At 45.9% G+C, this 27,136-nt stretch overlaps 15 protein-coding genes across 15 annotated transcripts; 12 read left to right on the top strand and 3 right to left on the bottom strand.

Annotated features, from left to right (window-relative positions):
* Positions 1 to 747: 747 nt before the first annotated feature.
* On the top strand, positions 748 to 2,082 carry KUCA_T00003578001 (uncharacterized protein; the record flags this gene model as incomplete). Its single annotated transcript, XM_022602006.1, has 1 exon — positions 748 to 2,082. One exon carries the CDS (start codon positions 748 to 750, stop codon positions 2,080 to 2,082), a length of 1,335 nt encoding a protein of 444 aa, XP_022459593.1.
* Positions 2,083 to 2,497: 415 nt separating this feature from the next.
* Positions 2,498 to 3,046, bottom strand: KUCA_T00003577001 (uncharacterized protein; the record flags this gene model as incomplete). Its single annotated transcript, XM_022602005.1, has 1 exon — positions 2,498 to 3,046. One exon carries the CDS (start codon positions 3,044 to 3,046, stop codon positions 2,498 to 2,500), a length of 549 nt encoding a protein of 182 aa, XP_022459592.1.
* An 873-nt stretch (positions 3,047 to 3,919) lies between these two features.
* Positions 3,920 to 5,032, top strand: KUCA_T00003576001 (uncharacterized protein; the record flags this gene model as incomplete). Its single annotated transcript, XM_022602004.1, has 2 exons — positions 3,920 to 4,859; positions 4,917 to 5,032. The coding sequence occupies 2 exons, from the start codon at positions 3,920 to 3,922 to the stop codon at positions 5,030 to 5,032; spliced, it is 1,056 nt and encodes a 351-aa protein (XP_022459591.1).
* A 114-nt stretch (positions 5,033 to 5,146) lies between these two features.
* On the top strand, positions 5,147 to 7,195 carry KUCA_T00003575001 (uncharacterized protein; the record flags this gene model as incomplete). The annotated part of the gene is made up of 2 exons (XM_022602003.1): positions 5,147 to 5,167; positions 5,327 to 7,195. 2 exons carry the CDS (start codon positions 5,147 to 5,149, stop codon positions 7,193 to 7,195), a joined length of 1,890 nt encoding a protein of 629 aa, XP_022459590.1.
* A 208-nt stretch (positions 7,196 to 7,403) lies between these two features.
* On the bottom strand, positions 7,404 to 8,456 carry KUCA_T00003574001 (uncharacterized protein; the record flags this gene model as incomplete). Its single annotated transcript, XM_022602002.1, has 1 exon — positions 7,404 to 8,456. The coding sequence occupies one exon, from the start codon at positions 8,454 to 8,456 to the stop codon at positions 7,404 to 7,406; it is 1,053 nt and encodes a 350-aa protein (XP_022459589.1).
* Positions 8,457 to 8,830: 374 nt separating this feature from the next.
* KUCA_T00003573001 (uncharacterized protein) lies at positions 8,831 to 9,910 on the top strand (the record flags this gene model as incomplete). The annotated part of the gene is made up of 1 exon (XM_022602001.1): positions 8,831 to 9,910. One exon carries the CDS (start codon positions 8,831 to 8,833, stop codon positions 9,908 to 9,910), a length of 1,080 nt encoding a protein of 359 aa, XP_022459588.1.
* A 610-nt stretch (positions 9,911 to 10,520) lies between these two features.
* Positions 10,521 to 11,600, top strand: KUCA_T00003572001 (uncharacterized protein; the record flags this gene model as incomplete). The annotated part of the gene is made up of 1 exon (XM_022602000.1): positions 10,521 to 11,600. The coding sequence occupies one exon, from the start codon at positions 10,521 to 10,523 to the stop codon at positions 11,598 to 11,600; it is 1,080 nt and encodes a 359-aa protein (XP_022459587.1).
* A 380-nt stretch (positions 11,601 to 11,980) lies between these two features.
* On the top strand, positions 11,981 to 12,721 carry KUCA_T00003571001 (uncharacterized protein; the record flags this gene model as incomplete). The annotated part of the gene is made up of 1 exon (XM_022601999.1): positions 11,981 to 12,721. The coding sequence occupies one exon, from the start codon at positions 11,981 to 11,983 to the stop codon at positions 12,719 to 12,721; it is 741 nt and encodes a 246-aa protein (XP_022459586.1).
* A 295-nt stretch (positions 12,722 to 13,016) lies between these two features.
* KUCA_T00003570001 (uncharacterized protein) lies at positions 13,017 to 13,109 on the top strand (the record flags this gene model as incomplete). Its single annotated transcript, XM_022601998.1, has 1 exon — positions 13,017 to 13,109. One exon carries the CDS (start codon positions 13,017 to 13,019, stop codon positions 13,107 to 13,109), a length of 93 nt encoding a protein of 30 aa, XP_022459585.1.
* A 545-nt stretch (positions 13,110 to 13,654) lies between these two features.
* On the top strand, positions 13,655 to 13,888 carry KUCA_T00003569001 (uncharacterized protein; the record flags this gene model as incomplete). The annotated part of the gene is made up of 1 exon (XM_022601997.1): positions 13,655 to 13,888. One exon carries the CDS (start codon positions 13,655 to 13,657, stop codon positions 13,886 to 13,888), a length of 234 nt encoding a protein of 77 aa, XP_022459584.1.
* A 537-nt stretch (positions 13,889 to 14,425) lies between these two features.
* Positions 14,426 to 16,153, top strand: KUCA_T00003568001 (uncharacterized protein; the record flags this gene model as incomplete). Its single annotated transcript, XM_022601995.1, has 1 exon — positions 14,426 to 16,153. The coding sequence occupies one exon, from the start codon at positions 14,426 to 14,428 to the stop codon at positions 16,151 to 16,153; it is 1,728 nt and encodes a 575-aa protein (XP_022459583.1).
* A 539-nt stretch (positions 16,154 to 16,692) lies between these two features.
* On the top strand, positions 16,693 to 19,947 carry KUCA_T00003567001 (uncharacterized protein; the record flags this gene model as incomplete). Its single annotated transcript, XM_022601994.1, has 2 exons — positions 16,693 to 16,800; positions 16,852 to 19,947. 2 exons carry the CDS (start codon positions 16,693 to 16,695, stop codon positions 19,945 to 19,947), a joined length of 3,204 nt encoding a protein of 1,067 aa, XP_022459582.1.
* Positions 19,948 to 21,014: 1,067 nt separating this feature from the next.
* Positions 21,015 to 24,416, top strand: KUCA_T00003566001 (uncharacterized protein; the record flags this gene model as incomplete). The annotated part of the gene is made up of 1 exon (XM_022601993.1): positions 21,015 to 24,416. The coding sequence occupies one exon, from the start codon at positions 21,015 to 21,017 to the stop codon at positions 24,414 to 24,416; it is 3,402 nt and encodes a 1,133-aa protein (XP_022459581.1).
* A 252-nt stretch (positions 24,417 to 24,668) lies between these two features.
* KUCA_T00003565001 (uncharacterized protein) lies at positions 24,669 to 26,375 on the top strand (the record flags this gene model as incomplete). Its single annotated transcript, XM_022601992.1, has 1 exon — positions 24,669 to 26,375. One exon carries the CDS (start codon positions 24,669 to 24,671, stop codon positions 26,373 to 26,375), a length of 1,707 nt encoding a protein of 568 aa, XP_022459580.1.
* A 226-nt stretch (positions 26,376 to 26,601) lies between these two features.
* On the bottom strand, positions 26,602 to 26,925 carry KUCA_T00003564001 (uncharacterized protein; the record flags this gene model as incomplete). Its single annotated transcript, XM_022601991.1, has 1 exon — positions 26,602 to 26,925. One exon carries the CDS (start codon positions 26,923 to 26,925, stop codon positions 26,602 to 26,604), a length of 324 nt encoding a protein of 107 aa, XP_022459579.1.
* Positions 26,926 to 27,136: the final 211 nt, after the last annotated feature.

Here is a 27,136-nt window from a genome sequence, read left to right as displayed (position 1 = left end):
TAAAATAGATTTAGACATGTTTTTCTTTTGAGATTTTTTAGTTGAACTTTTGCATGTGATTTTCGCAACAAACATCCATCGTCTGGAGATCGCTAGACTCTGATATTCTCTGATATTGTCTGACATTTATTAGTATGAGGATTGGTACCAGAATGGCACCTGCTGAGATGCCTTACGTTGGTTCCTACAATCATCCACTAGGCTATTTTGATATACTACCGTATTTACAAGTATATATTAGTGACGTCTGGTTTTTTTAATATCGTCAGTTTACAAATAAGCCGATGTGAACCGATATTGATTGGAAATTGTAAAAAATATCTTGAGGTATCTACAGGTAACTGACTTACTGTCATGCTTTCACCTGCGCCATCTGGTATCCCTTAGTCAGTATCCCCTACCCTTCATCTTTGCATTTGCTACCCCCAGTATATCTAAGGTCGCTGGTTTGATATCCCACTGCTTTTCTGGGTTTCTACTTTTTGTGTCACTCAGTATATTCTTAGTTTTCAATTCTACACGTTCCCCAGGTCGTGCGTGCACCCAATCCTTGTGATAAGCTCGGTCTTCCTCACCGTACACGGTCAAGCATCAGAACGCGATCGCTATCAGTAAACGTTAGCGGACAACTTGTAAAAACCAATAGGAAGCCATGCAATGTGCCACGTTTGCAATTCCATTTGCTTTCAATCCGTCTTTCTTTAGATGAATTTTGGTCATAATTATATCGCCAAAAATTAATTCCCAATGACACGCGATTACTATGCCAAGAGAGTGAGAGAATGGCGAAACCGCGAAATAAACCCCGTGAGAATTTGCCATCCGGATCCTATTCTGCTCCAAATTGGCTATTTGAACAACGGGTTTGTTCCAGTGGAGTCTTTGGACCTTCAAATAAGAAATGCGCCTTTTTCTGAACCGAAATCAGCCGCACGTTTGCACTTGGATGATGATTTCGTGAGGGACGCATGGCAGTATGGACCAGGCTCCGGGTTTGGCGAGCTTCTTGATTTTGTGACCGAGGTTACACGTGAGATCCACACACCAGCTGCTTCAGACTGGGCCACCGTCCTTGACTGTGGAACTACAGACGGATTGTCCAAAATTTTCCATGCCTTTATAGATCGTGGAGATTGTGTTCTGTGTGAGGAATTCACCTACACCCCGGTTCTTTCATCTCTTGCTTGTGTTGGTGGAATGACTGTTCCGGTGCCCATGGACGCTTCAGGAATTGATCCGGATGACTTACGACACTTACTGGCTAATTGGACTACTCTTAGACCCGGATACCGGTTCCCCAAAATGCTATACACCATTCCCTCGGGCCAAAATCCAACGGGAGTGACTCAGTCGTTTTACCGGAGAGCCGAAGTGTACGACGTTTGCCGCGAATTCGATTTGCTGATTGTAGAAGACGATCCATACTGCTATTTGGTTTTGGAGGACTTCGAGACCGTTGATGAGTATAAGCAGAAGGTGCCCAAATCCTACCTAGCACTCGACACAGACGGCCGTGTTTTGCGATGTGAGTCTTTCTCAAAGATTTTTTCACCTGGGATTCGTCTTGGATATATTGTTGGGACACGTGAGTTTATCGAAACACTCAAACTGTACTCCAATGCCATCAATGGGCCGCCTTCGGGGGTTTCACAGATGGTTCTTCGGTCTACTCTCGAGGCATGGGGCTGGGCTCCTGGATACTACGAGTGGCTGATGCAGATTTCACGAGAATACCGCAGGAGACTGGATTGTGCTATAGCATTTTTGGAGAAGTCAAAATTGTTCCAAATGGGGAAGATCAAGTTTTCTAGGCCTTCGAATGGGATGTTTCTCAAAATCGACATAGCCGTCCCCTTGGACTCCATTTCGGGGATCAACGATTCGATGGACTCTCTTCAGCACACTTGCCATGAAAATGGCGTTGGTATAATTCTTGGAAGAGACATGGTGGCTAGTGAGCAGACAAGTTTAGTTGCATTTATTCGTATTGGTGTGAGTGCTGTCGATGATGCGGAGGTGCTCTGTCGTGGACTTGAGAGGACGCTGAGGTCAATCGAAGTCCTGGGGACTGGTAAAGGCTGAGCGTCTGGACTCAATTTTTCCAATATATTCAAACATCTATGCAATTAACAGCTCTACGTGCTGGGATTTTATATCATATTATCCATTAATTTTGCTATATAAATTGACTGGACTGGACAGATAATTTCCCCTGCCAGTCAGATCTGAGAAGTTTTGATTTCAGGGTTTTATTAGGAATAAATCACTGTTTAATTTTTTTGAATAAAAAGAGAATTATTTGTTTATCTTGTTCTCTCTCTCTCTCTCTGATATTTTTGTCGTCCTTTGACTTTCCCTTCGCCCTCGCTGTATCTTTCTAGCAGCACTTCGATGAGCCGCACGAGTGTCTTATCATCTGCAAGCAATGCATCTACTATTCCAACTTTATGAGCTACATTCTCAATCACACCAACTATTAATCGAATCTCAAAATGTCTTACAACTTCGACTGGAAACTCTCAACGGCCTCGAAATCAGCAACGATCAACACGTTCCCGTGAGTCTGGAGGTACGTTGAAGGAAAAGCCGAATCAACCGGGTGCCTTATCGTCTCGCTCAATGCCTTCTGCTTATTTTTTCCCAAAACAATGATGGCCACCTCGGCTGAATTATCCAGCACAGTTGAAATTCCAACAGAAAGTGCGAATTTTGGCACCTTGGACTCATCGTTCTCGAAGAAACGAGAGTTGGCAGCTATCGTGCTCTGAACCAACGACACTTTACGGGTAATTGAGTCTCTGGTAGAACCAGCCTCGTTAAACGCGATATGACCTTCTGGACCGAGTCCACCCATAAAGAGCTGGATTCCACCATAAGATTTGATCTTGGCCTCGTACTGGGCACATTCAGCTTCGACGTCCTCGGCAAGCCCGTTAAGGATGTTGATGTTCTCCGGGCGAAAATTGACGTGATCAAACAAGTGTTTGTGCATGAAATAGTGATATGATTGAGGGTGATCTGGCGAAAGTCCGAGATACTCGTCCATGTTGAAACTGACCACGTTGGAGAAGTCGATTCTCTTAGCCTTATATGCTTCCACCAGCTTGGCGTAGACACCTTCTGGGGACGATCCAGTGGGCAGGCCAATCACGAACGGCCTTTCAGCTGTTGGGGAAAAGTCATTTATTTTGGAGATAATGTACTCGGCAAGCGCAGTGGACGCTTCCGGTGGTGTTTGGTAAAGTTGGAGTCTCCTTGAAGGGGTGTTAGTGATTTGTAGGTCTAAGGCATAGCATAGTTAAGCAGGACTGTATAGCCCAATGTAACTCTAGTCCCGAATAGATCGGATCGTAGTATAACTCACATATTGGATCTCTTAGCAGGTTGCGAAAAAGTCAGCGAGATCAAAAGAAAAAATTCCAGGGAAAGATAGGCCTGTTATATAACCTACAGTCCTCGAGCCCCAGCCACCGGAGAAGGTCTCCGCAGCATGCGATGGGCGGTTGTAACTTGTAACGTTGCAGCCGCTTAAAAGCCGGCGCTTAACTATGGATCAAATTTGCTCGCGGCACGCTGATAGATTACTAGATTATATGGTTCTTTCGAGTCATGACCGTGTTGATTTGTGATTCATCTTCCATCTAGGAGATTCAAGATCTGGTTTGCCCTGCATCGATCGAGGTAAAAGTGGTTTCTATGGTCGGGTTTTTTTGCCGGGGTGCAACAAAGCGTGTGCGGCGCAAGAACATCCAACTCAATAATTTGATGACATAATCATTATATAACATTTTTAGTCGTCGCACTTAAGTTGTTTATTTCAGGGAGGGAGCCACACACAAACATAGCTGGACCGCCTCCACAAGCTTCACCTCTCTTCTTTCTTTCCACCTTTCCTCAGCTATTCGAGCCACTTGCTACAATGTCCGGAAGGTCAAGACAGGATGTGCGGAGACAGTTGTTTCGCGGCATCGGCTCGCGGATGTCCTCCAATAACCACAACAACAACCCACAGCAGCAGCAGAAGCTGGGCGAGGCTGCAACCACCCAACAGCCTCCGGAGCTGGTTGCCACTGCCAGCGGCGGGTCTTCTGGCTCGTCTGCCTCAGTCGCAGGTAAATCCAAGCGTTATGGATTGGGGTCGTCGAAATACAGGGTCATCACACCCATACCGTCACGTTCTCACCGAAATGCAGGACTCACGCCGAGCACAGTCTCGAGTTCCAGTACAGTAGCTAACAGCGAGATGGGAAGTGGACGTACGGACAAGCTGGTGATACACAGACACGAGGATTTGGACCTGGTGGACTACGATTATCGGACGTTTTCGTCACGGCATCCACTGAGAGCGTCCAGTGTGCGAGCATGGGAGCAAGCAGAGTCTGCAGCGGGAGTTCTGTTTAGTCGTGAGCGCGACCTAGACGAGCCTCCGCAGATTTCAACGTCCTCAGGTCTGGTTTTGGTTGAGGATGCGAATCCAGTGATACAGCTTCCAGGGGTGAGCAAACCCGAAACTGACAGATTGATGCGACTCCAGGCCACGGGAACAAGTGCGTTTGCTCCTCCACCGCAGGATTTGTTTGAGCAGGCACAATCTAAGGACAGACGCGGGAAACGGCGTCTGTCGCTGCTAGCACCACGTGAATCTACAGCGTCCAGGAACGCCTACAAACTACGGTTGGACGCCTTGTATGAGGCCAAGCCCGATGTGGTAGGCGAAATGGACGTGGACGAGCTAAGCGAGATGAAGCAGTTGAACGATCAGCTTGAAGCCGAGCTAGACGAGCTCCGGGTTCTCCGGAGACTCCAGCGGCTGGATGCCGCACCGTCGTACGACCATCTTTCTGACGAAGCTACGCCAGGTATGTCTGCTCCTTTCCAATTACAAATATTGCATTTCATTTACTAACTTTTCACAGCTAAAAGCAAAATCCAGGCAGATTCACGACGCCAGATGCTCAAGACTCGACTGGATGAGGCACAAGCCACCGATGGCTGGTTCCAGGCACAGCCGCAATTGGCAGAAGACTACTGATGTGAAATGACCACCTTTATAACGAACCTGTATAACTCCTCCGTGCCAACACGATTCCATCCAATTGAAGATCAATTGGTTTTGAGACCAGCACAATTCTATTGATTTGTAGCAATGAACATTGTTAAACTTCAGGTATGTGGTTTTTATTTGGTGGATAGATTTGCAGGTTATGGAAGAGGCTGTGCCCCTTTGAGAGGCGATTATGGATTTCACTCAAACGGCTCAGTCTCCATCCGCTTTTCCCGCAATATTCTATTCTGAATTTCATGATCTAACAAATATAATTTGCAGAAAAAATTTCCAGTCCTTTCGCAGGAAGATCTGTTTGCGGTAATCGAGGACTTCCGCAAGATCGACCTCGATGAGAAGGGTTGGGTTGACAAGCTCCAGGTCATCGAGGCCGTGAGCGATTCGGGAAAGGCCAGCTACGATACCGTGAGAGAGACATTGAAGCATGTATCTGTGGATGCATCTGGACATGTTGAATTGGACGATTATGTTGAGCTTCGCGCTAAGCTCAAGGAAGGCCAGACGCAGCCCAAGCAGGCGGGGGGTATTACTGAAAGCTCGGTGACCTCACCAAACGCCAAGGCTGGAAGAGTCATTGTAGGCGGAAGAACTTCTGGAACTACTCACACCATCAACGATGAAGAGAGAGTGGAGTTCACGCGCCACATCAACTCAGTGTTGGCTGGTGATGCTGACATCGGTGACAGATTACCGCTTCCATTGGACAACTTCCAGATCTTTGATGAGATCACCGATGGTTTGATTTTGTCCAAGTTGATTAATGACTCCGTTCCGGACACCATTGACACCCGTGTGCTGAACTTCCCCAAGAAGGGTAAGAAACTCAACAATTTCACCATGTCCGAGAACGCCAACATCGTGATCAATTCGGCCAAGGCCATCGGATGTGTTGTGGTGAACGTTCATTCTGAGGATATCATTGAAGGAAAGGAGCATCTTGTTTTGGGTCTCATCTGGCAGATAATCAGAAGGGGTTTGCTTTCCAAGATCGACATTAAGCTCCACCCAGAACTGTACAGGCTGTTGGAGGACGACGAAACCCTGGAACAGTTCCTTAGGCTTCCACCAGAACAGATTTTGCTGAGATGGTTCAACTACCATCTCAAGGCAGCCAATTGGCACAGACGAGTGGCCAATTTCAGCAAGGATGTAAGCGATGGTGAGAACTACACCGTGCTGTTGAACCAGTTGCAACCAGACCATTGTTCTCTGGCTCCTCTGCAAACGACGGATCTACTTACCAGAGCCGAGCAGATTCTGACCAACGCCGACAAGATTGGATGCCGCAAGTATCTTACGCCCAATTCGCTCGTTGCTGGTAACCCCAAGCTGAATTTGGCGTTTGTGGCGCATTTGTTCAACACCCACCCTGGTTTGGATCCTATTGAGGAGCACGAGAAGCCCGAGATTGAGGAGTTTGATGCAGAGGGAGAGAGAGAAGCGAGAGTGTTCACTTTGTGGTTGAACTCTCTTGATGTCGACCCGGTGATTGTCTCTTTGTTTGAGGACCTCAAGGATGGTACTATCCTGATCCAAGCCTTTGAGAAGGTGATGCCAGGCTCCGTTAACTTGAAGCATGTCAACAAGAGACCGTCATCTGGAGCTGAGTTGTCCAGATTCAAGGCTCTAGAGAACACAAACTATGCGGTTGCTATTGGAAAGGCCAACAGATTCTCTCTGGTCGGAATTGAGGGCTCTGACATTCTGGACGGATCCAAGATACTTACGCTTGGTCTGGTATGGCAGTTGATGAGACGTAACATCAACAACACTTTGGCCTCGTTGAGCCAGAATGGAAAGGAGGTCACGGACTCAAACATATTGAAGTGGGCTCAGGAGAAGGCTTCTAAGGGAGGTCGTCATTCGACCATCAGATCGTTCAAGGACCCTTCGTTGTCTACTGGTGTGTTTTTGCTGGATGTGTTGAGCGGACTCAAACCAGGATATGTGGACTACGACCTGGTCACCGAAGGAAGAACCGAGGAGGAAAGATACGCAAATGCCAGATTGGCTATCTCGATTGCCAGAAAGTTGGGAGCTTTGATCTGGTTGGTTCCAGAGGATATCAACGAGGTGAGATCTAGACTGATTTTGACGTTTGTGGGCTCTCTGATGGCCCTGGATTCTTGAGCTCAAATTTCAAGCAAAGTGCCAAAAAAAAAAACAACCAAAAACAGACGAAACGCCTTTCTACAGCAATATTACACATCTACATCCCCTTCTTCTTCTCTTAGTTTCCCCATCCTTTCCTAATTTTGGTTAGTCTGTGTATCAAGTAATTTTGTATCCTATTGTATGATTTGAACTAGCCATTTCGGAAACAAATTGGTCCACCTGCTCATGGCTTCAAATGTGCAACTCTGGTCTCAACTATCTGATCTTTCAATTTTTCGTCCCATTCTTTGCTCAGTGCGTTAATATATGCCCGTACGTCTTCTGCTCCAGTGCCATCTATCTCTTCCGTCTTGACGGATGTCGTTCCATTAACAGATGTAGAGCTTCCATAAAACAGAGCCTGCGAATCAGACACAGGATCCGCCTCCAGTGCTGCAAAAATGGGCGCCGTGGAGGCATTTTCTCCAGAGATGTTATGCCATGGTGAACCCAGTGCACGTGCAAGATAAAACAGCATCAACATACCCCAATTAGCTAGGACATTCAGCGAAGCAACCCAATTGGCAGAAACAAAGATACCCGGATGTGTTATGTAAGTGGTGATGCCCCTTTTCCTGAAACTCTCGAATGTGGCTAGATGGAGCAAGTTAAGCAGTCTTTTGGAGCCCTCGTAGGGCTCGTCTGTCTTCAGAAGCTGAAGATCGCCAAAAGAAAGAAACTTCGGAGCTGACATCAAAGAAGAAATCCAGACTACCCTCCCATCTTTTGAGTTGGCCAATAGCGTAGAAATCAAGTTGATGAAGTAGTAAGGCCCGAACACGTTAGCCTGGAACATAACCCCAAGTCCGTCTCCAGACTTCACTCCGACTCGCTGAATTTTATAATCAGGGTTTGTGACAGCGTCAATTGGTCTTTTGATAATTGCCTTGGTAGCACCAATCCAGTCAATTCCCTTATAAACGCCATGCGCAGCATTGCAGAACACATAGTCTATCTGGGTGTACTGCTTCTTTAGGTCGTAGGAAGCACACAAAATGGACACCATATTGCTGAAATCCACCAAAACATAATCAAATTCCAGTATCCCGGATCTCTTGACATTCTGTGCGTTATGTTCTTTGATTTTGTCGATTGTTTCCCTAGCTCGAGGAAGCGTTCTAGAGGTCACTATTAGAGTCAATCTAGAAGTCGGGTCGACTGTCTCCAGTAGCCTGTATGCGATCCCCAGCCCGAGATTGCTATTAGTACCAAGTATAAGTGCAATCTTGTGCGACATCGGAAAATCGGAGAAGTGTTTTTGAGAGAAAATTGTTGACTGCTGGCCTGCATTAGTCTGCATACTTCATCGCTTGGAACGAGAATCACGATTCGTATGGTTGGGCGCCCTGGCGCGGCTGAACGAGAGAGTCCAAGACATTATGATATTTGCACGACCTGAGATAAGCTTTTTTGAGTATTCCACTCCCAACCCCATAGTCTGAGACACAGTGCCAGATCTGAAACAATTGGATGCAGGATGCCACATACGTTTGTTTTATGTTCATATCCACTTTAACATTTTTGCATCCCCTGAGCTGCTTGAACTGGTGCTATAAAGCCGGCCCAATGGCTGATACATTTGTCAATGGTGCTTCCGGTAGCTATCCAAAAATGCTTTCTGAGGAAAACATCGTCTTCAACATATCAGCTGACTATCGGCTGGTAAGCCTCCTGGGGGAGGGTGCTTACGGAGTGGTTGCGCTGGCGCTTCACAAACCAACAGGCACTAAGGTTGCTATTAAGAAGATCAATCCATTTGAACGGCCTCTGTTTTGTCTGAGAACTTTACGTGAAATAAAGATCCTCAAGCACTTCAAGCACGAGAACGTCATCCAGCTGCATGAGGTGCAAAAACCCGCAGACTTCGCTAGCTTCCAAGAAGTGTACTTAATCCAAGAATATATGGAAACGGATCTTCATAAGGTGTTGAGCAGTTCCTCCCAGATCAGCGATGATCATTGCAAATACTTCACTTACCAGATTTTGAAGGCAGTCAAGGCCTTGCACAGTTGCGATATCATTCACCGTGACTTGAAACCAAGCAATATCCTGCTGAATTCGCAGTGCGATCTTAAAGTCTGCGACTTTGGTCTCGCCCGTATTCATAGGGGCTCTCTGGGAAAAGACGAGGCTGCGAAAGAATCCAAGTTCAGTTTCTTGACAGAATACGTTGCTACCAGATGGTACCGTGCTCCTGAGATAATGCTGACTTCTTCCCAGTATTCGAAGGCCATAGATATGTGGTCAATTGGGTGCGTACTAGCAGAAATGCTACTAGGAAAGCCTCTATTCCCCGGGAAAGACTATAGGCACCAATTGGTGCTGATATTTGAGATTCTTGGGACCCCTACGGGAGAAGACTATTATTCCGTCAAGTCAAGACGGGCCCGTGAGTATCTCCGCACTCTCAAATTCTACAAAAAGATCCCTTTCGAACGGTTGTTTCCTCGGGCTAACCCGCTTGCCGTTGACTTGATCGAAAAGCTGTTGATGTTTGATCAACGCAAACGAATAACTGTGGAAGAGGCCCTGGAACATCCATATGTATCGGAATACCACAACTCCGAGCAAGAACCCTCCGGTGATCCAATTCCCAAAGATTTTTTCTATTTCGATGACCACAAGGAGGACTTTGATATTTTGGACTTGAAGAGAATCTTGTATACCGAAATAATGGGTCGTGCGGCTTAAGAGCACGTGGGAAGGGGCAGAAGTGGCAGGAAGGTATGCGCGAAATATGGACGCTTATTGATAGCAAAATGCAGCTTTAGCTCTCGGAAAGCTGCAGAAACCTGAAATGGGGAATTAATGATAATGGCGCTAAAATATTCGATTGAAAGTTAGTTCTAGCAGTCTACAGAACTCTGATATGGGGCTCATTAGCAACAGTAGAATATCTGCAGCAGGTGGGCTCTATTTGGGTCTCATTGAATCCCAAATTTCACTCGATACTCAGCGATATCTCGTTACTAATCTTTTCTGGCCAAAAGCTGCACTCGACCTTATCTTCACCTATTTCTCCCATTTAGCCCTGCCAGCCTCTTTTTTTTTGCCAATTCTAGCCCCGGCATATAGTGAAAACCGCCCGCAGACTGCCCGCAGATTATGGGCGGAGTTCCCTTTGTGGAAATTGTGTTGTGCACTACAACACGCCAGAGGCTAACCTTTAACGCATTCAAAGGGATGCCACACGCCGTCGCATGTGGTCCACATCTTGGACCCAAGCTCTTCTGTTGCTGCTTGGCCCTCCAGTTTTTCGTTGTTTCCTACCTCAAGGAATTTGAATTTACTTCAAGGAATAATGAGCCGCAAACAAAGACTTTTGGTGCTGTCAGCACTGATCATGACGATAGTGCTTGTGGTATCTCTTAGCTCTTCGGAGACCCCGGCTTTTGCCATAGCAAACACGAACAAGGACTCGTCTTCTGCTGCCGATTTGTTGAGCCAGTTCAGTGCTAGTAATGGGAAGAAGGGTGAGAGTCCTGAAATCAAGACTGGTGAGAAGGTTGGTAGTCCTTCTGGTGCTGGGTCGAGCTCTGGATCTGTTGGTTTGACCAAGGGCTCTTCTGCCGGTTCGACCAAGGGTTCATCCTCTGACTCTTCTACGGGCTTTAAGGATTTACAAGATACTCACGACTCGAAAGATGCTGCCGACGCTAAGGCAAAGCCATTGACTGGCTCCAAGGCAGAGACCGGCTTCAAAGATCTCCAGGACTCACGTGGCTCTGATTTGGAGGGTTCAACTCAAGATGAGGAGGCCCCAGGAGTTGCCGATGCCGGCAAACTGTCCAAAGATCTATCTGACCCCGCTGAGGTTGTGGGTTCTAAGGGAGCCACGAAGCCAGCCAAGGGCTCGTCTGACCATACCGGCCCCCATGGTTCTGGAAACATCTTGAAAGACTCCGCAGATGCCTTGGTCGATGATGCCGATGGTGGAGTTGATTCTGGCGCTTCGAAAAAGCCTGCCAAGACCCTAAAATCTTCTGCTGGCACAGATGACGAAGATGAGGACAGTTCCGTGTTTGACCCGGCTAAGGAGTATAATGATATCATGAGCATGGGTCCCGTGGTGATCTTTTCCAAGACAGGTTGCCCTTACTCTCGTGCACTCAAAGATTTGCTTAACACAAACTACGATATTGTCCCCGCGCCAACAATTGTGGAATTGGATCTCCACACCCACGGTCGCGAACTACAAAATTACCTTGGCGAGACGAGTGGCAGAAAGACTGTGCCCAACTTTTTCGTCAACGGAGTTTCTCGTGGAGGTTCTGATGAAATCAAGACTCTCCACGCAGCTGGAACTCTTCTCTCCGAGCTCAAAACCTGGGGTGGGAAGCTCGTCCAAGTATCCAAATTGGCTGCTCCTTCCAACCAGTGAGATCTCTAGAACAACTCAGGTTTTTGCGGGTTTATATATCTTCGGGGTTTTTTGCAGGCGTGGTTCAGGTTGATGATGGCTGGTTGCCTCGACTTTAGGCAGCCAGGCTCTTTTAATTTTAGTTCTTTGGTAGAGGATGTGAGGCTTCTTGCGTCGTCTACAGTTATTCGCTATATTCCAGTTATTTCGTATAAATTGAGAATATTTGGTGAACCTTGTGTAGACCAGCGTAAGTGGGGCTTATATTTCATCAGATTGTGGGATTTATCTCCTGGAAACTTTTTCATTCCATAGTGAAAAGCCAATTTTAGCATTTTAGCTATGCCCACCTTAATCTGGGGGTCCCCCCATTCTTTGACCCCGGACATATTTCGGCCAATATGAGCCGTTTCTTTCAGTCGTCTATCCCTCATCCAACTTCCAATTTATTTCAGTATTTCATTCGACAATATCAAACAATGTCAGAACAATCGCAATACCTACAATCCCCTACAATTGACCAGGCTAAACTAGTGCAAGTCAACAAACCGGTGTTCCTACAGCGAAAAGTCACCACATCCCAAAAGGTGCTCCAAATCGCGAAGGATCTACAACTACTCGGGCATCAAGAAGGGGGATTCTTCAAAGAAACAGACAGATCTCCATTATATATGGAAAACCCATATTCGGAAAAAAATACCAACTCATACAGACAAGCAACCACTACCTCCAAAGACAAAACCATCAGCAGGAACTACTCCACATTGATTTACTACCTGATCACTTCAGAGTCTGCGATCGGGAGACTTCATCGTAATCATTCGAGGATAATACACATACTACAAAAGGGAAGGGGCCAGTATGTGTTGGTTTACCCAGATGGGACCATCAAGTCGTTTATCGTTGGATTTGACTTTGCTAACGGAGAGGTCGCGCAATGGGTTGTTCCCGGTGGCGTATATAAGGCCAGTTTCCTGCTCCCGTTAGAAGAAGAGCCAAGCGGTGATGACTGTTTGCTTATCAGTGAGGTTGTAGTTCCTGGTTTCGAGTGGGACGATCATAGATTTATGGAATCCAAGGATGAGCTGAGCGAACTTGTGGGTGAAGAGAAGGCTGAAGAGCTCGGGTGGCTGTTGGGATAAGAATATCAAACGCTATTAGACAATATAGGCTAAACCAAGGATGTTTATTGTTCTAGCACCGTAAGTCACTGGGTGTTCAATATTGGAATATTTGAGCCGCATCATAAACCATTTTGTCCACGTGATTGTACTCAGGGCTAACACACCCTCCGGCCCATCTCCTCGATCAGTTTTTTTCTGCGAAAAATGTCCTCTGCACGACTATGTGAAATCCAACCCTCTCTGTGTTAATGTTGAAAACCTTCATCTCGAGACATAGTTTTTCAGTAGAGTTACACATTCAACAACATACAAGATGGCTACTGAATTGACAGTTCAATCTGAACGTGCTTTCCAAAAGGTGTGTATCATGTTATATCTAGGAGAAATATTCCGCGAGAGGTATTGAAAGGTTTGCGAGAGGGTCAACATGACCGAACAAGACAAGAGAGACATCACTGCTAGGGACATCTGTCTTCCACCAAAATGAAAGAGAATGCGAGCTTTGAGGCTCTAATTTGTCAGGCCTAATGAAGTATATGACTAGTACAAGCTGTACTGAATACCAGCCAAATTTCCCGTGTCAGATTTCGAGGTTACGAAAATTTCGACCACAAGAGTCTGTTCAACATCAACCCTCGAATATCACGAGAAATTGCAATCCTTTGGTTTTCCTGATCTAAAGTCAGATCCCTTTCAAGAACCCTCGAAATTTCAGCCTTTTCCGGTACTACCAGAAATGTTTTACTAACCCATATTTAGCAACCTCACATCTTCACCAACCCAAAGGCCAAGGCCACCAGACGTACCAAGAGATGGTATAAGGATGTTGGTTTGGGATTCAAGACCCCAAAGACTGCCATCGAGGGTTCATACATTGACAAGAAGTGCCCATTTGTCGGTCAAGTCTCCATCAGAGGTAAGATCCTGACTGGTACCGTTGTCTCTACCAAGATGCACCGTACCATCATCATCAGAAGAGAGTACCTGCACTACGTTCCAAAGTACAACAGATTTGAGAAGCGTCACAAGAACTTGGCTGCCCATCTTTCTCCAGCCTTCCGTGTCAACGAGGGTGATGTCGTTGTTGTTGGTCAATGTAGACCTTTGTCCAAGACTGTTAGATTCAACGTTGTTAGAATTGCCGCCTCCGCCAGCTCTAAGAACAAGTCTTTCAGCAAGTTCTAAATAAGGTTACTGCTAAAATAAAATAGTTAATCCATTTAATTTGAGAAGATTTGGTAGAGTCTGCTATTTTTCGGTCGTTTGATGAAGTCTCAAGGACTATATTGAACGGTGTTGATGATTAGCCATTCAGGATCTGAATATTATAGAAATAGCTTCGTAATTACAAACTACCAAATCTACAAGACAAAGGTGCCGTGGTGGAGTTAAGAAAGAAGAATAAAACGATTGATAGCAGAGAAGCTACATTAGCCTCTTAACATAGTCAATACTGCCAAATGTTGGGATACCGCGAACAGCAACCTTCCTTTATACAATCTGAAATCTAGAATAGACGCCAAAATCCACCAAGACTATGCCAAATAAATAGCATAATCCAATATTTTTTCCCCATATACTCCAAGCACCTAAAATGTTAGGGTAGTGTCAAATTTTAGGTTACCCGGCCCTGGGCCCATCCCTTTCTCGCCTCTCCTTGCAAATTTGCCCTTGAATTACCCTCCCTCTTTCTTAAAAAACGGGTAACGGCTCGTTATCGATATGGCGAAATCCGAACATCAACAAGAACTGGGTGGTGCCCAGGCATTATTGGAGCTTGGAACCAAAAACAAAGAAGCTGGTTCTAGAAAAGATGACGACAGAGATCAGTCTCAAGCCCAATCTCAGTCACAGGCCCAGCAACCACAGCAATCACAACAATCGCAACAGCATCAAGAGCCGCAGCAGCAATCACACCAGGCGAATCTAAACGAGGCCGTCGAGGATGCCGTCTTGAAATATGTTGGCAGCACATTGGATGCCGATTCATCGAATAACGGCAATGTCAGCAAAAAGAGAAAGGTATTCACAACGGATGATATATCCAACATGGAGTTCCAGCAATGGACCACCGGCTTTTTGGCAGATGATTTGCACGACGGAAACGAGGATGATTTCACTTTCAACCCAGATCTCAAGAAGATCAAGGCAAAGCGCGATTTCAAGAAGCAGAGCAGTTCTGCTCAGGGTTCCGGGCTCAACGTTGATCCCGAGTTGACCCATTTGGGCTCTAGTGAGCACGACCAATTGGTGCAGGCTGCCATGAGAGATGCGCGTGCGCTTTCTGTGCTAGGCCACTTGGATGCCGACTATTTGAGACACGTTGGTTCCGATGATGTGGATGATAGCAACGAGCAACTGGCTGCGCAGGCTGTTGCGCGTGCTGCAGGTGTCAAGGCTGATTCGGGAAACCATTCTCTGGCAGAAGCTGCGGCTCTCGTAGAAGCTGCGGCAACAAAAGCATCAAGTTGGGTCACTACTTCGCCCCAGACAAAGATATTCTCGAAGGAGGAGACAGATGCGATCAAATCTTTCGTGAAAGATTACTGTCAGATTCATGGAATTTCAGAAAATGACGTGTGTAGGCGTGTTTGGTCGAACGAGAGAAAGAAGGATGGCTTCTGGGAAGCCCTTCAAAAAGTGTTGCCTTTGAGATCAAGAGCTTCCCTTTACAAACATGTGAGACGTGCCTACAATGTGTTTGATCTCAGAGGTAGATGGGGACCCGAAGATGACGCAGCTCTTGGGAGACTCGCCTCGGAGAAAGAAGGCCAATGGAAGCAAATAGGGCTTGAATTGGGTCGTATGCCTGAGGATTGTAGAGATCGATGGAGAAATTATGTCAAGTGTGGAAAGCAGAGGAACTCTGATAAATGGACTGACGAAGAGGAGGAGAGGCTCAAGTCTGTCATCCACCAGCTGCTGACTGAGGGAAGCCAGGACTCAGTGATTAATTGGACCATGGTGAGTGAGAAGATGGGCGGAACCAGATCCAGAATCCAGTGTCGCTACAAGTGGAATAAGCTGCTGAGACGAGAGGCCGCGGTCAGGGCCAAAGGAATTGACATCAATGACAGGCTGTGGTTATTAACAAGAATGAAACAGGAGCTTGAGTCCGGTTCAGAGGAAATTCCCTGGGAAACCCTGGCCAGTATGCATGATGCACAAACCTGGACAGCTACTGATTTTAAGGTGTGTTTCGAGATTATGAGGTCCAGCATAAGGGATTTCCGTAGGAAGTCGCAGGCTGAAATTCTGGACCTATTGCTCCAGGATCTCTCGAACGACATTCAACACCAGGCCAAAATCGCGGATGCTTTAGGAGGCGATCAACATCAGGACGGAGCATTTGACGAGTCCAAGGTGAAGCCCCAACATCCAACCGAAAAACAACTGGAGGCCGTGGCCGTTGCGGCAGTCCAAGGCACAGACGACTACATATGGAAATAAAAAGTGTATAGTACGAAAACAGGCTAATTTAAGAGTCATTGGAGGCCTCTGAAAAATTCGATAGTCAATCGGTTGTAGCCAATAAGGTGTGGAGAATGCTCCATGCAGTAGTGTCCCAATCAGTTCAAATCTAATCTAAGCCATCTTCAATGCCGGTGTCGGGATGAGAAAGTTGAACAAGGGAATGCGAATAAGGTTGGTAGGAGAAAGGCTACAAGAAGCGCAATCCACCGAAACAATTCACACCAGTAAATAAATAATTGTATAATATGAAACCCCCCAAAAATTCCTGAGAAATTCCAAGCGCTTTTGCCGAAACGGCACCCTTTCCGAGTTCTTGATCTGCCTGGTTACCCTACCGCCAAGCACCCAATTGATCAAATAGATAAAATTCTCGCAGCTAAACTGGCATTTCAGGAATACAGAAAGGTACGGCCCAAGTAGGAAGATTTTCACGAGGTTATTAATTCAGCAAAACACTTGATCTGAAACCTGAAATTTTTCCGTCTGATTCACCGAATTCTGCTAAACTCGTCAAGATGCCGAAGGCCGCTGCTGTCAAGATCAAGACCGAGCAGCCGGATTCGAGGCGAAAGCGGAACCGAGTTCCCATGTCCTGTACCATTTGCCGGAGGAGGAAGGTGAAGGTGAGTTAAGACGATTTGTTTTTGGATTTGTTTGAATGCTAACACCTGCAGTGCGATAAACGTAAACCCAAGTGCGCAAATTGCAAGAAGCGAGGGGTTCAACACTTGTGCCATTATCTTGTTCCTACCTGGGCGAAGCCTCTTTTGGATGAGGAAATTGGTGATTATGCGGTAGAGGGTATGGGACCTGGAGATGAGGATATGGACATGGATAACTCCTCGTCACAAGAGGACGAGGAGGAGATGAATGAAATGCGTGCCACGATTCGCGCTCTGGAAAAGGAAAACGAGATGTTGAAGCTGAAGAAAGCGAATAACACACCTCCTATTTTCCACAGTGACGAGGTTGTGGAACTCACCAGAACGAACTATTTATATACGACCCAGCCTGTTGCCACGATGATCAAGTTCCCAATCGCATATCACATTGGAGTGTTTTCGTGGATGTTCTTCGTGAAGAACGACTTTGTCCTGAACGATCTGTGGTCCAAGATATCGGGTTTGCGAAAACATTATGACTCTGCTTATGGGGGCCACCATAACAGCCCTAACAACCTGTTGGAAGGAGAAATTGATTTCACAAGCAGTTTTGGCGCGTTCAAGAGAGAAGACAGATGTCCCGCGATGGACCACGAACCGGCGTCTCAACAATGTCCAGTAACCGGCAAGGCTGGTGCTTCATGTCCTTCTGGTTCAGATAAAGCTGCTGAAGTGATGCCAAAGTATGCTTATTCATCTGCAGATGCAAAGAAAGAGGACGATGTCAAGGTATGCCCTCTTATGATTGGCGATGCTAGGGCTATGTTCAGAGAGAAAATTTCCCAAATGTCTTCTCTATATACGGCGTCGGCTTCGGCGCCGCCAGACGTGAATAACACTTCTCCTCAAGTGACTGCAGTTTCAGCGACAATTCTGGGTGAGCCATCCAGGAACCAAGACGGTTCTGAATGCCCGGTTGTTGGATGCGACGCCAACTCCAAGCGTCCAAAAAGGCAGAAGAAGGTCAAACAGGTAACCGCACCTCCTTCTGTCAAGAAATTCAACTTCAACGATACAAAACAAGCTCTCAATCTCATCGAGAAACAACTGCCCAACAGGAAGATCATCTGGTTGCTGATAGATCGCTTCTTCGAGAATCTGTATATACATGTTCCATTTGTGGATGAGGCTTCTTTTAGACTGAAGATAGCCACCATCATTGGATCTTCTTCTCAGACGGTTCAGAAGGTGAAACTCAGTGACTACGGATACTGCTATGGTGAAGAGTTCCTTACCATCATGTTGATGCTGGTCATTCTGAGACTCAGTTGGTTGAGTTTGCCTAGACAGACAGCGAAGTTATCAACCGTGGAGCAGACATTGATCAAACCGGAAAACATTGTGCCAATGGTGCTGACCGATCTGGTTAAGGAGACTTTCATGAACATGAAGATAGTGACGAGGCCTTCGGTCACAATTCTTCAAATAGGTCTCTTCTTGAAGTACTACAACATATTTAGCCCCGAGGACGGGTTTGACCTTGATGATACTGGGTCTTCCACGAATATAGAGAACACTGCGAATCTCAACAATGAACTGGCTAACGTCACTGGAGCCACTTTTCTGAACGAGTTGATAACTCTGGCAAAGACGATTGGTGTCAATCGTGATCCTCTGATCTTTGAGAACTTTGCTGCTGGTTCGCAGGAATCCATGGGTCTTTTCAGGAAAAGACATCTATGGAGAAAACTGTGGTTTGGACTCTTGAATTTGAGTTTGGTAACGAATCTCAGCCTTGGTGATTTGAAGAAAGGATTGCCCATTGAGATAGACAACGATCCCAGGTTGGGAATTCCCTCAAAGACCTGGGACACAAAGTTACCTGGAAGTGTTGAGGAAGATCTCTTTGATAGGGCATTCAGTGGGCTTGCTCTGATCAAGGAGAAAAAGATCGTGGAGAACTTCAGGATCGAACAGGAAATGAATGTTTTGCTGCACAATGCCATGGATATGTTCTTCAGCCTCAACCGTCCAGTTTCCAAATCCAAGGTAGATGATTTGCTGGAGAGGCTACGAAGGACTTTGAGTGACGACGGCATTTTTGAGGTTCGAAGCTGTTTCCAAGGAGAATCTAAGAATGTGGTCGATCTCAAGGCCGACAAATTTGACAATGCCAACAAGATTTTTCGAATGAAGACCCATCTCGTTGGAAAGAGCATGAGGTTTGCACTGAACTATCTCATGTTCCTGAATCACGAAATCAAACTCAACAATTTTAAGGGAACTGAGGAAGAACATGCTATTCAACGTCGGTATGTTGCTGAGTATTTTGAAAGCACTCTGCTATTGGCTATAGACAACTACAACATTTTTGTTCAATTCTTCTTCGAGAACAACGAGAAGAGGTTCCCTGATTCCACCGCGGAATTGATGGTATACCCGTTCTTGATGATTCTGAACCATAGGTCCATGGAGTTTTTGATCTCGTTGATCCTGAGACTTCAACAAGATGTTCCTTTGAACATTGAGATACTGGCGAAGAATGAAATTGATAAGAAGGATCTTCTCATCAGGTTGTTCCAGTATCTCCAGGTCTTCCTGAGCAAGATGGAGTCTCTCACCAAAAAGTACTACTATGCCTGGCGATTGAGGAAACTGATCAAGTTCTTCTACAAAGTGCTTTTAAACTCGAACAGATTGTTTGCGTTCAACCTCAAGAATGCCCCTCCGTTGCTCCCACAGGCTCCTCTTTTCAAATCAGAGCCCAAGAAAGAAGAAGTACACTGTCCGATCTACAAAGACCTCAACACGAACTTCATTCCAACTCTTTCGAGCCAGAGGAAAGAAACTCCCCTACCCATTGTTCCCGTACTGCAGTCGCACCAGCCGATCGAATCGCCTCTTCCTTTGACACCGACGTATTCCCAGAACCTCAGTCTTGGAATGGCTACGCCTACGACCAATTCCACCGTAGAGGACCAGCAGGATGGAATGGACATGATGCTTGGGTTGAATGCCTCTGAGATGGACTTCAACTTCTTCAACGAGCTGAACGAATTTGGAGCTGAAGGAAACCTCATGAATGGACACGGCGGGCTGATGACAATCGAACCATCTGCCTACATGGAAACAGAGATAGACTTTACTTATGTCGACTTCTCTGGATGAACCTAAAATGATTTTATAAATGATAAGTTACTCACGACTATAATGCTTGGATTTTAGAGGTTGTAGATAATTTGTGGGAGAATTTTGGTCCGTCACTAGTAATGAATCTGCAAGTGCTGACCTGCATGCTGCATGCGGCTCAATAGACCGAGCTGCAGAGGATGATCGCAACTGATAAGACATATGATTGATTTGTTGGAAAGGCACAGTCTCTTGACTTTCCATTAGTTCGTTCCTTCTTCAAACATGGATAAGAAAAAAATTAATATCGTTGTTCTGGAGTTAACGGTCTTGGGTATAAAGTCTCAAAATTTAGAGATTTTTTGAAAATTCAGGATTTCGAAAATTTGGAGCACGCATTTTTGAGGAGAACGCTGATGAGAAACTTCCTAGTCCAAAAGACGCAAAATTTCAATTATTCCTTTATTCTTCATTCAAAGGATAGGATTTTATTCTCCGTACTAAATAAGGTCGATGTCTATGTCTAGAGGAACCAAGTCCAAAGCCTACCCGACAACTCATCTGCAAAATGCAGAGGCAAGGTCAGTGCCAAATAAGCCGACATAGCAGGCGATTGAAAGTCTCGGCAGTATCGGCGTTGGTCTGGAGCAAAATGCTTCGTTGTAACAGTTACCCATTAAATCTACGGCTCATACTGAAGCCTTATGTTAATGCATTTCTAAGCCTTCATGCGCGCGGCTACATGTGAACTCTTCCACATCACCGCGTCTTTTTCTCAAAATGCCCCTGAACTTGTCAAATATGTAAGAATCAGACAATGAAGAGACCGATGTCACCTTTTACAGCTCATTAAACAAGCCTTGATCGGGCGAATTCGGCGTATCCGCAAATATCAGCCGCAGTATACACGGAGTTAACAATGCTGACACTTCTCAAAGTGACAGAGCATGGTGGCAAGTTGCAAGACTCGGTTTTAACGAAAGACACTCTTTAGATGATCCAGTACTCAACCATTGGGCCACACTCAAGTCCCAAGTCTTCGTTCTAATTAACGTCCGCACCAGTTAAACGCGCTACTGGAAACGTTGATGGGATAATTTTAGAAGATGAACGGCTCAACTACTTTAGGAGAACTGGACTCTTCCCCCGAGTACCTCACGAAACCGTCTATTCGTCGCAAAAGACATAGAATCCCTCTCTCGTGCAACGTTTGCAGACAGCGAAAGGTAAAATGCGATAGGAATCGTCCAGTTTGTGACGTTTGTGTGAAGTACAACGTTGGCCATTTATGCCAGTATGATTATATTGAGGAGGGCGATGGGTCTGGTAAGAAAGAGGCTGAAGGCGGTAAAAAGCAAAAAACTCAAAAGAAAGCCAACAATGACACGAACCCAGCACTGAAGGTATCTTCGTGTCCACTAAAAGATAATGGTAACAATGGTTCACCAAAATACCCTGCGGTCTTCAACAAACAGCCCTTAGTGCCTCCAACAATCTCTTCACCAGCTCAAAACACCTTTGAGGCTAATGCGGCCAGGTTTCAGCCTTTGCCGCCACAGCTAGTTCAGACGAACCCTTCGGCTCTACCGGTTGGAAATGGTTTGGGCCATCATCACGTGCTGCCTCCTATTCCGTCGTCATTCAGCAATTCGTCTCCACCCGATAGAAATGCCCCCATTCAGACAGAGCTGGAGGATTTGAAGGACAAAATTCGGAAAATCGAGGCATCGATTGCTATTGCTGGTTTCTCGGGACAATCTATAAGCTACGGTCAAAGTGCAAGCAGTTTGGGAAACACACCACCGACTCCTCTGTCAAACCCTACTTTCAACGCACCTAGCCCTGGGGTTCAGAATTGGGAGTCCAAGTGGGATCAGAACTACTCGGTTCAGGAAAGCAAGCACTATAACCACGGTCCAAACCACTTGCCTCCTCCGCGTCAATTGCAGCATCGTCTTCCACCAGCTGTTCCCCAGTCGCACAGCCAGCCTTACAATTCGAGACCTGACTTGAGCAACAGTAACAAATCCAATAATGGCATATTGGATCCATCTCCTGCGAGCTCCATGGATGGAGGAAGAGGGAGCACTGCAAGCAAAACTGGCGTCTTTTCCAATCCGGAACTGCAATCCACATTGGATCCAAATGAGACTCTGAATTTTCATTCTGGTTACATTCCTATGCATTTCAAGGAGTCAAGGGTTGTGAATCATGGCCCACTTGCATGGATTACAATGGTCAAGAAAGACCCTTTTTTGAAGCAAATGTGGAGCAGAGTTTTGAAGTTGAAGAAACAGCGGAAGATTTTCCCTCATGATATGAATACTAGAGACGACAAAGGTAAGGATGAAATTGGAATTGACCACGATAATGACAACGATATGGGTAACCCCAAATCACCAGTATCTAACTGCCATGGGGAACGCATTGGTTTTGACTGTCCTTCTAACAACGAAGCATTTAAGTCCAGCGGAAAACAAAGCGATCTTGACGACGAGTTCAGAGATCGGATGCTTGAGAATGAAGGTATCACCGATCTTCAACCCTACAAGAAGGCAAAGAAAAGTCACAAAGAGGAGGGAAACAAAGAGACATTGCCTTTGGGTATATCTGTTGACAAGCGTGAGACAGAGCTGACCACAATAGAACACGTTGAGAGATGCCTGCCTAATAAAAAAGCCTTATGGCTTTATATCGACAGGTTTTTCGAATGGGTTTATCCCTTTATGCCTTACCTGGATGAGGAAACATTTTGCACCGATGCAGAGAAGATTTTTGGACCAAGGTCGGATTCGGAAGAGAAAATCGAATCGATCACTCTCGTTCGGAGACTTGATTTCGCAACAGTCGGAATACTCTTACTGGTTTTGAGATTTTCGCACCTTTCCCTAATGTCTAATTCGGATAACGCCGTGGCCGAGAAGCAGATGACGGATGAGGAGAAATACCTCCTCAAATTTCCAATTGGTGTTGATGTCACCGTTGTCGCGCAGCTATGCCTGAACCAGTTCAGATTGCTAAGAAGATGTACTCTCACCATTTTCCAATGTGCACTGTACATGAGACTCTACCATAAATATGCACCAGAAGATGGAGATGGAGGAGACGGAGGAGACTCGCAAATCTTCACTGGTATGTTGATCCAGATGGGGACCTCGATGGGTTTGAATAGAGACCCTGTCAATTTTGAGCCAATGTTTGTAAACCCAAGGTTAGCTAATTTATGGCGAAAAATCTGGTATTGTTTGCTGTCATTTGATTTTTTCCAAAGTTTCGCGTTGGGGAACCCACAGACCTCTAGGTCCAACTTTTATGATTCGAATCTGCCAATTTACTCCTCTTCTGCTTCAAGCATCAAAAACGTGTATCTTGAAGAGGAAGTTATCGCAAGTATCAATCGTCGTTTTGCATTGGAAGTGAAGCTCCAGGAAATCGCCGAAAAGGCACTTGACCTCAAAAACCCACCCAAAGTGGTGGATCTGCTAAAATCGCTGACCAGCTTGCGCGAGTTTATATACACAGAATATGGCTCCTTGCGCAAAATAATGATTGAACCAACAGACGGTGATCATGTCAAGAATATCCGGAAAGTCAAGAGGGTGGTGGAATACTGTGAAGCCAACCTTCTAATCCACCCCGTGTACTATCATATATTTCTTCACTACGAGGACGTGGACAACTTCGACGTCTGTTCCCATCTGTCGAAGGTCATATTGAAAGAGATCATGCAGATCGTCTCCAATTTTTTTGAATTGCTCAAGACAAGTTACAAGTATGTCGGACGCGGGTTTGACACGATACTGACCCCATGTCTTGAGATGGCCATGCACAAAACCCTTCAGTTTCAATTCTCATTGTATGTTAGGTGTGCCCATTTGAAAGAGCAGGGTGCTTCAAGCTTCGAACTGGATCAGGCCATGGCGAAGTTCCTGGAACAACTTATCCACAACGTGAAGAACTACTTGAAGGGATTACAAGTGGTGAGTAAGAAGTATTACTATGCTTGGAGGATGAGCAAGGCACAGAACTTCATTTTGAAAATGTTGCAAGACCTTCCCGCGTTTTTGAAGTCGGGGGTGTTTGAGGCATCAGAAATTCCTCACAAGAACGCCATTTCAGGTTTCGGGGCGAAGGATTTCCAGAAGTTGGTGGATATCATCGATATCCAGAGTTTTCTACAGGACCAGGCAAAAGAGGAAGGTGCGTTCTCAGACACTTTTACGAATGCGTCCACCATCTCAGAAAATGCACCGGAAGAAGATCCAACCTCGGATGATATCTGGATTCAGATGTTGAAGAGTCAGAATGATGATATCAACACTACGTTCCACGACAATACCGGCCAATATGCAGTCAACTTTGACAATAGCACAAATGATTTCTTGAAGTCGACTGACATTGACTTTGAGCAGATTTTCGGTGGTGAATCAATTGACGTGCCCGTAGATGCATTTGCCGACTTGCCATTTAACATGAGCTGGAACAATCCTAGCCTCTCAACGATATGATTATTTATTTCTCGGCTATCTATCCTTTGAAGTGGCACACCCGCAGTTTAATTGTATTTATATTTTTCGTGCACTTGTAGGTGTAACCGATATATAACCAGATAGAGCAAATTAGCAGAGCAATTTATATTGCCGAATTTCCCCAGGCCAGCGCCCATTTTGAGCGCACACGTCGAAGTCATCTGCGGTTTCTCCATTTTCGATCTTTCTCCTACTTTTGAACCATCACATACAATAGACAAAGAAAAATCCATGAAGTCTTTTAGTCGATTGGGACTTTCAGGATATAACCTGTGGCTGGGAATAAGGTCTGCCAGTACAGCGAGACCGAATCCCATATTCCAGAAGAAGAGCCTACTCAATGCCAAAGTGGTTGGTGTGGTGAGTGGACTCGGAGCACTGGCTTTCGGTGGTTATATAGCGAATGATGGTGGATCCGTTCAGGAATCGACTGGACATGCGATTACCACTGCAGAGAGGATAGCGGTTGTTTCGGGAGCAACTGTGAAGTGCTTCTTATTGTATGGCAGGGCCTTGAACAAGACCTACGATTCGGACAAGGAGAGGGAGCTGGCGATGTCTGAATGTCACAAAGAAGCGGCAGAGATTACGTTGAAGGCACTGGAAACAAACGGTGGCATTTATATCAAGCTGGGCCAACACGTTAGTGCTATGACGTATCTTCTGCCTCTTGAATGGACCGATACCATGATCCCTCTCCAGAGCCAGTGCCCGGAGTCATCGCTTGACGAAATTAGACAAATGTTCAAGACAGACATGGGAGTTGAACTGGAGGAGTACTTTGAGGAGTTTGAGACGAAACCGGTGGGAGTGGCGTCGCTGGCACAGGTTCATGTTGGTGTGTTGAAGTCGAACGGTAAGAAGGTTGCAATCAAGTTTCAACATCCCTCCTTGGATGAGTTTGTGCCATTAGACATTCTCATGACGAATACAGTCTTTAATCTCATGGCGACGGTGTTTCCCGAGTATCCGCTGACCTGGCTGGGCGACGAATTGCAGTCTTCTATCTACGTCGAGCTGGACTTTGTGAATGAGGCCAAAAATGCCAGAAAAACGGCTGCCTATTTCTCAGGGTACAAAGGATTAACTGCGTTGAGAATTCCCGAGGTATATGATGCTCACAGAAGAGTCTTAATTATGGAATACGTTTCGGGTGCGAGAATGGACGATATTAAGTACATGGACAACAACCACATTTCGCGCGCCCAGGTCTCGTCTTGCCTGTCGCATATTTTCAACAACATGATCTTCACACCAGGAGTAGGTGTCCACTGTGATCCTCACGGAGGTAACCTGGCAATTAGGGCTGTTAAAAAACATTGGTGGAACTTCACTACTCCCCACAACTTCGAAATCATTCTCTATGACCATGGTCTGTACCGTGACATACCCCAAAAAATGAGAAGGGAATACGCGCGTTTCTGGCTGGCAATGCTGGACAAGGACCAGGATACGATGAAGAAATACGCCAAAAAGTTTGCCAACATTAATGACCAACAGTTCCCCGTCCTGGCCGCTGCCATTACAGGGAGGGATTTCGACCATGCTCTGAACGGAGGCGTGACGACCACCAGGGGCGATGCTGAGCTAGAAAGGATGAAGGAGTCATTGGTAACAGAGGGCCTATTTGTTGATCTGATGTCGCTTCTGGCAACCGTCCCCAGAATTGTGTTGCTCATTCTGAAAACCAATGATCTAACGAGACATCTAGACGAGTCTCTTCAAAACCCGCTCGGGCCGGAGCGTACTTTCTTGATCCTAGCAACATATTGTGCTTCAACAGTATACGCTGAGGATTTAGAAGAAAATTCCAAAAGACGCGCTTTCAGTTGGCTCAAGGGCTATGTCCGAGCATGGTCAGCCTACCATCAGAGAAGTCTACAATTATGGATGTACGACGGGGCAATGATCCTCCGCAACTTATATAGTTGGAACTAAAGAATTAATACCAATTATCGCGATAAAAGTAAGATTCTGCGCGACAGCGATCCATTTTTAATGCAATTGTCTAATTAGGCTTACAGTCTTGGTATGTACATAGAGAAGGTGATGAGCCATTTGAGAATCCCGGGCTTCTTAACTCTTTTGAAGTTTCCACTCATTTCTTCTATCCACAACACTACGCCCAGGCCAAGTTGTATTTTTTGATTGATGTATCACCTGTTTAATCTGACATGACAACTCCAACAGATCGTGGGAACAATCCGCGAGGGACAGAGACACCTTCATCAACACACTGGATCCGAGAGCTGCGTGGACTGTACCCAGCGACTACATCACAGATGATCTCTTCTACGATACAGGCTTTTGTGGAACGGGACAAATCAATGAATAGTTTGCTTGCGAATACCTCTGAGAACATGACGACGAAAGCGAAGGACTTAAGTGCGACGTTGGATGAGAGGAACACCACTACTGCGTCGTTGCTCGAGAAGTGTAAGGAGAATCTGGATTGGTTGAAAGAGCTATAAGGTTGTGATACCACCATTTGGCATTCCCGGAATTGAAATAAGTGAGGACATCATTTATAGATTGAATTTGCAAAGCTATGCCGGATGCTGCGCTTGGCCCCACACATACAAGATCGCCCTCATTTCCATACCCTGGCCCCATACCCCCAGGTCTATATGCACCATTTATCTACACCCTTTTAGAAATATTTACGAACCACCCAATGTGTACGCCTTCTTTGATAGTTT

The sequence above is a fragment of the Kuraishia capsulata genome, genomic scaffold (genome assembly GCF_000576695.1).
Source record: "Kuraishia capsulata CBS 1993 genomic scaffold, Kuraishia_capsulata_scaffold_4, whole genome shotgun sequence".
Lineage (NCBI taxonomy): Eukaryota > Fungi > Ascomycota > Pichiomycetes > Pichiales > Pichiaceae > Kuraishia > Kuraishia capsulata.
The sequence above is the reverse complement of the archived record's forward strand: the minus strand, read 5'-3'. Positions and strand labels throughout refer to the sequence as shown.